Below are 12,616 nucleotides of genomic sequence, written 5' to 3'. Positions count from 1 at the left end.
TGACGCGGAACAGAGGAATCGCCATGACAACTCGTCATAACATGTTATTGCATTTAGTTTTTTGTTTTAAGGATGTTGGTTGTTATGGTTAGGGTTGGGCAAGTAAAACAAATTGGTTAAGGTTAGGGGTTGAAAATGTTCAGCTAAGGTTGTGGTTTGGGCTTGTGGCTTCATGGGTAAAGGCCTTTCCGATCCGAGAGGACCGAGGTTCGATACCCAGTCGAGCCAGATACAGTTTACTTATTTGAAAACATGAAAATACGTTCCAAAGATTGCTTATATTAGGGATAAGCAAGTACAACTATTTGGTTTGAGTTTGGTCGTGGTTAAATAAGAAAACCCTATACCATTAGCTAAATTGTTTTACTTGCCTAACCATAAGCATAACAACCAACAGCCTTAAAATTTTAAGTAAAATGCACTGTAACATGTTTGAAGAGTTGTATGGCAATTCCTCTGTTGCCTTTCTGGCAGAAAGCCTATCGATATCGGAATTTTTTTACTCCCTAATATCGGTATCGGCATCGGCCTCAAAAATCCAGTATCGGTCGGGCTCTTTTTGGTCATATGATCAGGATGTTTTTTAGTTTTTACCAGGGTCCTTAAGTCGGGGCATATCAGAGAATTTTACAAATGGATCGCATATACAAGGCATCTCGCGCGCTACGCGCACATGATTCCTAGGCTCGCCTGCTGCTCGCTAGCTCGGCCATGCTGTTTGGCTGTGCCGCCAATTTCATGCTGTTTCTTCTCATCGCTCTTGGTGTGTAAACGGCCTTTACTGGGCGTTCCCTTCACACTGGTGCGGTTTTCACAGAAGTCGTGCGACAAGATAACATACAAAGTCAATGCAAACGCGCAAGTAGATGTGATTTTGCCCCGGGCGGCGCCAAGACGGACACGGATTGATGTGATTTTCGCCTCGCCGCCCGTTCGCTTGAGTTGATATTTTTGAAACAATAATTTGCACGAGCGAGGCTTTTTTCTGCCTTGGTGTGAATGCACGGCTGAAGTTGGTGTTGTGTTGTGTTTCAGTAACCATACTAAAGAGGCGTTCGCTGACTGGGCGCGACACGACGATGCTCAGGATCACTTCTGTGAGCTGGACGGTGAGTTCAACACAAGAGGCCCAAGCTTTAAAACATGTCGCACTTCTGGCCACGCCCCAATCAGTGATGTCACAGCAAGGGAGGGGCATGAGTACTCGATTATTCGATTTGGACGCAGTGTTAATTTTGGCAGCTATTTTAGATTTAGTCTTAGTCTTAGTCATTTGGACGAAAATGCTCATCAGTTTTAGTCACATTTTAGTCATTTCTATCCTTGCTAGTTTTAGTCTAGTTTTAGTCGACGAAAACTCAAAAGGTATTAGTCCAGTTCTAGACGACGAAAAGTCATTACATTTTAGTCAACTTTTAGTCATTAGTTTTAGTCGGGGGGAAAAGCCAGCATGTTAAATATATATTTGGACAAGCAACTTGTAATTATGCTCGACCCATTTCACTCAAACACAGGACAATATATGACAAAGTATTTCACTTGCTGCCCGACCAAAAAGCCCTGCATGTTTTACTCATAACACGCTGAACTGACGTTAGCTTAACCCAGCCAGCTTAGCCTGAAGCTAGCAGGTCCATACATTTGCGCCAGGTGTTTGGCAAAATTAAAACTTATTTTTTGCACAGAAGACTAACTCCCAGGCTAAACCAACGTGGCTTACTAGGAAATGTACCACAGCCCGACTGTCGAGTAACATTGACTTAATGTTAGCAAATGTATGTGATTCGTTAACAGGATCTTTTGCAGAGTTAGCTTACTTACCATTGCAAAAAATAGCAGCGCGGTGAGCCTTGTTCGTTGTATTCTTGCCACCTAATTTGTAGCCACATGGCGTATCTTCGTCTCCCGTTACTATAGTGCATTGTGTTTTCTTTTCTGTTGGATTATGGGTAAAGTACGTCCACAGATCACCTAAGCCTTTCTGTGTTGACACTGCCATGTTAACTCACTGCGGTCCAGCACCAGTGTCCCTGCCTGCCTGCCTGGTGGTGGGCGTGGTGGCTGCAAAGAGTGTATATAAACCAAGAGGCACGATTCTCAACCAAACAAGGACAGGGATGCATTGGTGATATTGTGAGCTTTTGACAGACGCACGCAAAACTGAGGGAATGTCATGCATTTTGAAAGTCCGATAGCCCACCCACTAATATTTTCGTCGCGTCTCGTCTCGTCAACGAAAACAACACATACGTCTCGTTATAATTTCGTCATCAAAGAGCTATGTTTAGCTCGTTACCGTCTCGTCTTCGCCATGAAAAAAATGTGCATTAACAAAATCATTTCGTCATCCTCATTGTTGACGAAATTAACTGTTTGGACATTAGTTAAACGTATCGTTAATCGGAATCCGACAATGCGGGGGGAAATCCCAGTGCAAACAAGACAGATGGACGGACAGACACACACTTCTCCATAACATAGTCCCGATAGAACGGATTCAAAACTTTGCACTTAGAGAGCAGATTCCACCTGCTCTAGAGCAGTGGTTCTCAAATGGGGGTCCGTGGCACTTTGCCAGGGGGTCCCCGAAAAGTTTTCAGGTACATTTTTTTTTTTTTTTTTTTTTTTTTTTTTTTTAAATAAAATGCTACATGTTACTTATTCCTTCTCAAACTACTTCCTACATGGTGCTAGTCTATCAAAATATCTTGGCTGTCATTGATTGTGTTGCATAGTGGTTTTCTGTACTGTTGACAAATTGTGATATTAAGTCGCTTTGGACAAAACAAAAGCGTCTGCTAAATGACATAATGTAAATGTATGTAATAAAAAAAATATATATATATTTTTTGCAAAATCTTCATAGTTCAACGAAAATAGTTTATGCTTTAAATCTAAAATGGTTCATGGATTACATTCTATTAACACATTCACTGCCAGCCGTTTTTCAATACTGTAGTTAGCTTCTGCCAGAGGGTTTTTTTGAGGATTCTGGCTCATCTTTCAAGAGCCGAGGATTCGTTTCTGTTAGGATTTTGTGAACACACAATATCTCAAAAGAACTAATAGAATGTGTGCTTTCTCTGTCTAAAAGAGTTAGTTTGTAGAGTTAGTAGTTATGTAAGCATTAGCAGTTGAATACAGCATGGTTTCAGCGTCTGAAAATTTATTCAGAGATAAACGGCTTTTTGTGAAATTCGATAGAACAGTCACTTTAACCATTCATTTTTGGCATCAGTAAGACGTCAGACATCTAAACAATAGTTTTGAACAGTAATTTCCTCCATAACAGCAGGAAACACCCCTCTCCTTCAAACTCCTCCCTCCGTGTGTGTTCTTCTTGGCTGCAGCGGGCGTGTCACAAGCTCGTTTCTGTTGCTGCTGTAACCTCGCGTCACCAGGCTCACTGCTTTGCTGCTGCTGTGCCTGTCTGCTGGCGGCACAGCAGCTTCATCAAAGCTCTCAGAACCCCGTGGCGGGGTTCTGAGAGCTTTGATGAAGCTTTTGCGATTCTGGTCTTATTTATGCTGCGTGTTTCAAAGTGTGTTCCACCCGTAATCTATTATGCAAATTTGCAAAACCCCACCGCCAGCTCCCAAGCGCGAAAGCGTTTTCGCCAATCCATTTTCATGAGAATGGCTTCCTCACACTGCTTTTTGCTTGCCTTCCTCTAGAATGGAGAGCACTGTCGCCACTTAGTGGGTCGGTGGAATGGGTTGTACACGTTCGGTAGCTCCAATATTTTTATAGGAGACGTGGGGGGCATTGATCCACGTAGCACCGTCAAATTTTTTTTTTTTTTTTTTGACGTCTCAACTCGTCGTTGGCAGTCAACCGTTGGATTTTTTTTGACGAGTCAACTCGCCATTGGCAGTGAACGTGTTAACAAACCTATCAAATTAAAAGTCAAGCACGTTACAGTGGAAACAATTAAGCTTAGCCCAAAATCACAAATCAGAATGAGGGGGTCCCCGGTATATTTTCTATCTTGTAAGGGGTCCTTGGCTGAAAAACATTTGAGAACCTCTGCTCTAGAGTACTAGAGTACTCACATGAAATTACTATAGAGTACTTGAGTACTCGCATTACATTATTATAGAGTGCTCGAGTACTTGCATTAAATTATTATATAGTATTTGAGTACTCACCTTAAATTATTATAGAGTACTCGAGTACTCACATTCAATTCAAGTGAATATGTGGGTAGGGCTTCGTGTCCGACTGGAAACGCAAGACACAAACGGAACCAAAGTTTGGCTGTGACGTGTGCGCAGATCATTTTTGCTAGCAGTCCCATCCCAAAAATCCTAACTTTTAAAATAGAACAGGGTCAAGTTACATTTAGATTTATTATATACATTTGTATGTTTTTTTTTACAAGGCAAAAAACAGCTAGTACTCTACACATTGAACCATTGAACGAGTACTGACGTCCAAATCGAGGACTCGAGTAGTTAAGTCCATCTCTAGTTCTCAGTCCAGCTTGGTGGGTTTATCCTCTGTGTGTGTGTGTGTGTGTGTGTGTGTGTGTGTGTGTGTGTGTGTGTGTGTGTGTGTGTGTGTGTGTGTGTGTGTGTGTGTGTGTGTGTGTGTGTGTGTGTGTGTCAGATGAGACGTCTCCAGACGCAGAGTACGTGGACCTGCTGCTGAACCCGGAACGCTACACCGGCTACAAGGGTGCCCCCGCCTGGAGGGTGTGGAACAGCATCTACGAGGAGAACTGCTTCAAGTGAGACACACACACGCGCACACACCCAGTGATGGGGACTTGGACTTAAGTCACACACACAGTGACTTGAGACTTGACTTGAGACTCGTCCTCAAAGACTTGAGACTTGACTTGGACTTGTGAACAATCTTTATTTTTTATTTTTTCATTAACAGGAAATGTCTACTAATGTCATCTCTAATCATTGCTGCTACTGTATTCTAATAGATAAGGAGTGAGGATAATACAGTACATGCTTTGAATTCCTTAGTTTGAGCTATACAGTGTTCTAAGCAGACTGGATGGCATGCAGCAGATGATGGAACACTGATCCATAAGATACTTGAGACTTGACTTGGCATGTCTGCGCCTGTGTGAGACCTACAGTAGCACGTACGCTCTGCACCTGTCTGAGACATACAGTAGCATGTACGCTCTGCGCCTGTGTGAGACCTACAGTAGCACGTGCGCTCTGCGCCTGTGTGAGACCTACAGTAGCACGTACGCTCTGCGCCTGTGTGAGACCTACAGTAGCACGTACTGTGGTAACTCTGATGCAAGCCAAGACACGAAAAGCAGGTTTAAACGCAAGGAGCGTTGTTTTATTCATTATTCAATTCAAATCAACTTAAATTCTTCCCTTCTCGGGGCTGTTCCTTCAAAGTCTCAATCCAGGCAGGTGGGGTTCACCTAACAGGTGAGTCACAGCAGATGAGCTTTTCTCCAAAACGTGGCACCAAGCGCTCCAGTACATTGCCTGGCTCGCTTCCTCTGGTGAGGGCTCCAGCCTGTGGCCGGGCTCACTTCCTCTGATACATGCTCCAGTCCTCGGATACATTCTCCAGTAGCTTGCCACCAGTAGCTTGCCTTAGTTACGTGCTCCCGCATCTTGCCTGCGTGCGATAAGAGACAGGATTGGTCAGAAATCATAGTCATTTTCATAAGCTTAAGGAGAGGAGTGTAAATGTCACCTACCGCCCGACAGCAAGGAGAGGACCCCCTCTCTCGAGGAGAGCCAGCCACACAGTGAACCTTCAGAGCTCCGTCTGCTATCTAGTCGAGCTGATTGTAGCATCAGTCTCAGCCGTGTGAGCCGCTCCTAACAGCGCGCAGCTGCGAGCGGTCGGCTCCTAACAGCGTGCAGCTGCGAGCGGTCCCACTGAATCAGCAGCTAATTGGGGAACTACCTCTTACTGCTGACGCGGAACCCCGGCTCTGATGTCACTGTCGTGGCTGGCCGTCCTCCCACTCTCACCTGCCGGGGGCTAGGCTGCCGAGACACCACATATCCTCCCCCTAAGCTCGCTGCCCGGGCGGCGAGCTTCCATATCTCTTTTCCATGTCTCCTGCTTCCTCGCGGCGGGACCTGGCATCGGCGAGTTGTATCTCTTCCTCCGAGTCATCATCCTCCTCGTCTTCATCATTCTCTGACTTCTTTAGCAGGCTGGGCCTTCACTGCAGGCTGGGTCGCAGCCTTGGCAGCTGGAGTAGCTTCATCTGGAGTGGCCTTCTTCGCCACTTTCCCTGGTGGAGTCTCTTCTTCAGAGTCGTCCTCTTCTTCATCGTCATCATCGCTTTCTGGGCTGCTTTGCCATCCTTGACAGCTGGTGCAGCTTTAGCTGGAGTGGCTGGCTTGCGGAGGGGATCGCTCGGGGTAGAGCGCATCATGTCCCCGCTGACTTGGTGGTTCTTCAATAACGTCACCAAGCCACACAGCCACCCATCCTCCCCCTAAAAAATTTCCTCCTTTTTCCCAGCTTTAAACGCTCTGGGTAGCGCATCATGTCCCTGCTGCAACATTTTTTTCCCATGATCATTTTCTGCTTTCTTTCTGGCGTCGGCCGTGCGGAGGGGATCGCTCTGGGTGGAGCGCATCCCGTCCCCGCTGACTTGGTGGTTCTTCCATAACTCACCCAAGGCGTTCAGCGAGGAGGGGCTCCCCTGGGCTGCATCCTGTCTGGCGTCGGGCGGACCTTCGTCTCCGGCCGAGCTTTCGGACCCCGGTCCTTCGGAATCCGTCCGGAAGGCTGGGCAGGCGAGGCGCTGACGGGGAATCCGTTTCCCCTCGTCGGGGGGATCAGGGCGCGGCTCGCTCTGCGTGGGGCCCGGTGGCGGCGGCTGACGGCGGCGGCTGTCCCGGCCGGGTCGGTCCTGAGTGGCTGGCGTTTTCTGGCGTCGGGCGGCAAGGAGCGTAGGCATCGGTCTATGACGAGTTTTTCTCTACTTTTTTTTTTTTCCAAATTATTTTACGACCTGCTGTAGTTCACTTTGGCTTTTTTTTTTCCAGCGCCACTAGAGCCAGCTTTTGCTCCCTAGTGCGTGAGGTTGGCGTTGAATCAGAGTTGCCTGCATTCTCCACCATTTGTGGTAACTCTGATGCAAGCCAAGACACGAAAAGCAGGTTTAAACGCAAGGAGCGTTGTTTTATTCATTATTCAATTCAAATCAACTTAAATTCTTCCCTTCTCGGGGCTGTTCCTTCAAAGTCTCAATCCAGGCAGGTGGGGTTCACCTAACAGGTGAGTCACAGCAGATGAGCTTTTCTCCAAAACGTGGCACCAAGCGCTCCAGTACATTGCCTGGCTCGCTTCCTCTGGTGAGGGCTCCAGCCTGTGGCCGGGCTCACTTCCTCTGATACATGCTCCAGTCCTCGGATACATTCTCCAGTAGCTTGCCACCAGTAGCTTGCCTTAGTTACGTGCTCCCGCATCTTGCCTGCGTGCGATAAGAGACAGGATTGGTCAGAAATCATAGTCATTTTCATAAGCTTAAGGAGAGGAGTGTAAATGTCACCTACCGCCCGACAGCAAGGAGAGGACCCCCTCTCTCGAGGAGAGCCAGCCACACAGTGAACCTTCAGAGCTCCGTCTGCTATCTAGTCGAGCTGATTGTAGCATCAGTCTCAGCCGTGTGAGCCGCTCCTAACAGCGCGCAGCTGCGAGCGGTCGGCTCCTAACAGCGTGCAGCTGCGAGCGGTCCCACTGAATCAGCAGCTAATTGGGGAACTACCTCTTACTGCTGACGCGGAACCCCGGCTCTGATGTCACTGTCGTGGCTGGCCGTCCTCCCACTCTCACCTGCCGGGGGCTAGGCTGCCGAGACACCACAGTACGCTCTGCACCTGTGTGAGACCTACAGTAGCACGTACGCTCTGCACCTGTGTGAGACCTACAGTAGCACGTACGCTCTGCACCTGTGTGAGACCTATAGTAGCACGTACGCTCTGCACCTGTGTGACACCTACAGTAGCACGTACGCTCTGCACCTGTGTGAGACCTACAGTAGCACGTACGCTCTGCACCTGTGTGAGACCTACAGTAGCACGTACGCTCTGCACCTGTGTGAGACCTACAGTAGCACATACGCTCTGCACCTGTGTGACACCTACAGTAGCACGTACGTACGCTCTGCACCTGTGTGAGACCTACAGTAGCACGTACGCTCTGCACCTGTGTGAGACCTACAGTAGCACATACGCTCTGCACCTGTGTGAGACCTACAGTAGCACGTACGCTCTGCACCTGTGTGAGACCTACAGTAGCACGTACGCTCTGCACCTGTGTGAGACCTACAGTAGCACATACGCTCTGCACCTGTGTGAGACCTACAGTAGCACGTACGCTCTGCACCTGTGTGAGACCTACAGTAGCACGTACGCTCTGCACCTGTGTGAGACCTACAGTAGCACGTATGCTCTGCACCTGTGTGAGACCTACAGTAGCACATACGCTCTGCACCTGTGTGAGACCTACAGTAGCACGTACGCTCTGCACCTGTGTGAGACCTACAGTAGCATGTACCCTGGCACCTGTGTGAGACCTACAGTAGCACATACGCTCTGCACCTGTGTGAGACCTACAGTAGCACATACGCTCTGCACCTGTGTGAGACCTACAGTAGCACGTACCCTGGCACCTGTGTGAGACCTACAGTAGCATGTACCCTGGCACCTGTGTGAGACCTACACACGTACGCTCTGAAAAATGAGCAGAATGTCTCTTCTCCTGCACTGCTTCGCTATCAGCTGACCTGACCAGCCAATCAGAGTGATTTCTCTCACCGACGGCCCAACGCCGATTCAACATGTTGAATCAGCTGACAAGGCGCCGACTAAAGCCAACGGTGCCGGACACACAACAAAGACTAGAGCCACAGACGCTCACTGTCAGCCCAGACAAGACGCTGACCAACAGCCCAGACAAGACACTGACCAACAGCCCAGACAAGACGCTGACCAACAGACCAGACAAGACGCTGACCAACAACCCAGACAAGATGCTGACCAACAGACCAGAGAAGATGCTGACCAACAGCCCACACAAGACACTGACCAACAGCCCAGACAAGACACTGACCAACAGCCCAGACAAGACACTGACCAACAGCCCAGACAAGACACTGACCAACAGCCCAGACAAGACCCTCACCAACAGCCCAGACAAGACACTGACCAACAGCCCAGACAAGACCCTCACCAACAGCACAGACAAGACCCTCACCAACAGCCCAGACAAGACACTGACCAACAGCCCAGACAAGACCCTCACCAACAGCCCAGACAAGACACTGACCAACAGCACAGACAAGATGCTGACCAACAGCCCAGACAAGACGCTGACCAACAGCCCAGACAAGATGCTGATTCAAGATTCAAGATTCAAGATTTTTATTGTCACTCCATGGTACAAGTATCACGTGTGAAATTCTTGTGCTGTGGACTCCGTTTACAACATAGTACAAATGTAACAGGGCATATGAGTGCAAAAACAACAAGAGACACAACAAGCAATAAGGCAGTATAGTGATAAGACAAGTCAGAGACAGTGGCATATTCACTGCACATAGGTGCACAAGTCATGTGCATACTTTAGACGTGCTTAAACATTTTAAATTTGGCGTATTTGACATACAGGTGCAAATAGCATATTCCTTATTAAACATACAATTAAACTCTGCGTTTTAAATTCGGCGTATTTGACATACAGGTGCAAATAGCATATACCTAATTAAACATACAGTTAAACATTAGACATACGTAATGGTAGCAGCTACAGTACGGTACAGTACGGCTACTACACTATTTGTGTATGTTAAGGAGTCTTGTGGCCTGCGGGAAGAAACTGTTCCTCAAGCGATTTGTGCATGCTTTTGGGACCCTGTATCTTCTCCCTGAGGGTAACAGGGAGAACAGGCTGTTGTGGGGATGGTTTGTGTCTTTGATGATCTTCAGGGACCTCCTGAGGCACCGCTGTTTATACAGTTCATGCAGTTCTGGCAACTCACATCCTGTTACGTGCTGGGCCGCGCGTCTCACTCTCCGTAGCGCCCTGCGGTCCATGGTGGTACAGTTCCCGTACCAGGTGGTGAAGCAGCCAGTCAGCAGGCTTTCAATGGTGCCTCTGTAGAAGTCCCTAAGGATTTCTGGCCTTAGCCCAAATTTCTTCAGGCGCCTGAGTCCGTGTATTCGCTGTTGGGCCTTTTTGACAACAGTGGCGGTGTGACCGGCCTAAGTCAGGTCCTGGTGGATGTTGACTCCTAGGTACTTGAAGCTGTCCACCCTTTCCACCACTGTGCCGTTGATGGTGATTGGGGGGTGTGCCCCCCCCCCCCCCCCCCCCCCTCCTGTAGTCTACAATGATCTCCTTGGTCTTGGAGACGTTCAGAGAGAGGTGGTTGTCCTGGCACCATTGTTCCAGGGCCCCCACCTCCTCTCTGTAGGCCGTCTCGTCGCCCCCCGAGATCAGCCCCACGACTGCTGTGTCGTCTGCAAACTTCACGATGGTGTTCGAAGTTTGAGTTGCCACGCAGTCGTGGGTGTAGAGGTCGTACCAGAAGGGGCTGGAGACGTACCCCTGGGGCGCTCCTATGCTGATGGTCAGTGGGGAGGAGGTGAGGTTGCCCACCCTCACCACCTGGCGGCGGTCTGTCAGGAAATCCAGGATCCGGTCGCACATTGCTGTGTTTAGTCCCAGATCCTTGAGCTTGCGTACCAGCCTGGAGGGTACTATGGTGTTGAATGCTGAGCTGTAGTCCACGAACAGCATGACCAACAGCCCAGACAACATGCTGACCAACAGCCCAGAGAAGATGCTGACCAACAGCCCAGACAAGACGCTGACCAGCAGCCCAGACAATATCCTGACCAACAGCCCAGACAAGAAACTGACCAACAGACCAGACAAGACGCTGACCAACAGCCCAGACAAGACACTGACCAACAGACCAGACAAGACACTGACCAACAGCCCAGACAAGATGCTGACCAACAGCCCAGACGGCCGACAGTCAGCTTGGTGTGTCTGGCTCTTTAGATTGAAAGTGATGAGATTTGTTCCAGCAAACGACTGAGTTTAAATTCTGAAAGTGAAAGTGATTATAGAAATCTAACTGATGATGCTCATCTAATCAAGTTTTTATCCTATTAAAACCATATTGCATTGAAAAGTAGTAGTTTCTTTTAAGATATTAAATTGAGCAAAGGTGACTGGATCACACCTCTGCACACACACACACACACACACACACACACACACACACACACACTCTACCTCCAGGCTTACTACATACAGTAGGCCTGGAAAACTATTGATAATCAATTTGGCAATTCCCAGCTCTTAAAGTATTGGAAATACACAGATATGGGTTTTTGGTGGGTAATAACAATACCAGTTTTATTGATAAGAATAACACTCTGTATTATCATGTTTTTTTGTTTGTTTTGTAAAAGGTCAAATTGAAATATTTCTATCAGCACCTTTGAACTAAAAATGTCTGCGGTCTTTGAACAATATTGTGAATAAAATGTGTTTCTCACGGCAGGCCCAGGTCCGTGTACAGACCTCTAAACCCTCTGGCCCCCAGCAGAGGTGAGTATGGTGAGAGTCCACACTTAAAGTCCCTGGAAACCAGATTTTTTGTTTTATTATTTAGCATTTTGAGTTCATCACATCACAAGAACCTATGTTAATAAGCCACCAGCCAAATTTGAATGATGATGAGCGTCGCAAAGTATATAAATTTAGGTTTGACAGTCATGACAAAAGTCATGAAAATCAATTAGATTTTAGACTGTCTTTTCTCCCGCGGACTGTGTGGGCGTGTCCCGTGTGTGTGCGTGCAGGACTGCAGGTCTCCTCCGAGAGAGAGAGAGAGCGCGAGTGAGAGAGAGAGGGAGGGAGGGAAACGGAGAGAAGGAGAGAGAGAGAGAAGGACAGAGAGATGGAGTGTGTGTATGTGTGTGTGTGTGTGTGACAGTGAGAGAGAGAGAGAGAGCAGGCAGCATAGCGCTCGGCACACAGAGCGGGAGGGAGACAGACAGACACTGAGCGAGCGCTGTGGGGGCAAGAAGGTTTCATAAGAACGGACAAAAAATCTTATGACGTGATAAGATCATTCATTTTCGCACCGCGCGCACCGCTCTCTTCAATGAGGAAGTGGAAATCCAGACCTTGTAGAAAAGTGGCGATTTTGGGGGTTTGGGTTGAAACTAATGTCTCCTACTTTCTGAGGCACACAATTACTCACATAAAGCTGGGCTCAGACTACAGGATTCTGACAATCTTAGCCGATTTTGAAATCTGGCTGTGACACGCACTACAGGAGAATCTTCCCAGATTATCTTCCCTAGAATCTCAAACATGCACACACTACAAGATTTGTAAATGTGGCGCACCACGCACTACAGGATATTATTAAGATTATCGGCAGGATAATTACCTTGATGCCCGGCCATACGAACCTGTTTCGTTTTTGGGGTTCCAGCAGTGACCAAAGCGCTCCGCCCCCACCTCACCTCTCTCTCTCGTTTCCTCATTTTCATGCCCGTCTCGCCAAACAAATGAATCTCACGGTAGTTAGCATGCGTGTAAACAACGCGACTCTATTGTCTGTACAAGTGAGAACACAAAC

The 12,616-nt window shown here is 48.0% G+C and overlaps 1 protein-coding gene across 1 annotated transcript in view; it reads left to right on the top strand.

Annotated features, from left to right (window-relative positions):
* LOC310775954 (ERO1-like protein beta) overlaps nt 1-12,616 on the top strand; it is a gene marked incomplete at both ends in the record, with an annotated part of 72,609 nt that overhangs the window by 47,581 nt on the left and 12,412 nt on the right. Inside the window, 3 exons of the mRNA XM_083636076.1 lie at nt 1,036-1,109; nt 4,609-4,729; nt 11,528-11,583. Of these exons, the coding sequence (XP_083492202.1) occupies nt 1,036-1,109; nt 4,609-4,729; nt 11,528-11,583 (251 nt within the window). The remainder of the gene's footprint in view (nt 1-1,035; nt 1,110-4,608; nt 4,730-11,527; nt 11,584-12,616) is intronic.

Source organism: Poromitra crassiceps (genome assembly GCF_964638095.1).
Source record: "Poromitra crassiceps genome assembly, chromosome: 4".
Taxonomy (NCBI): domain Eukaryota; kingdom Metazoa; phylum Chordata; class Actinopteri; order Beryciformes; family Melamphaidae; genus Poromitra; species Poromitra crassiceps.
Note: the sequence above shows the minus strand (reverse complement) of the source record. Positions and strands in the feature narration are given on the sequence as shown.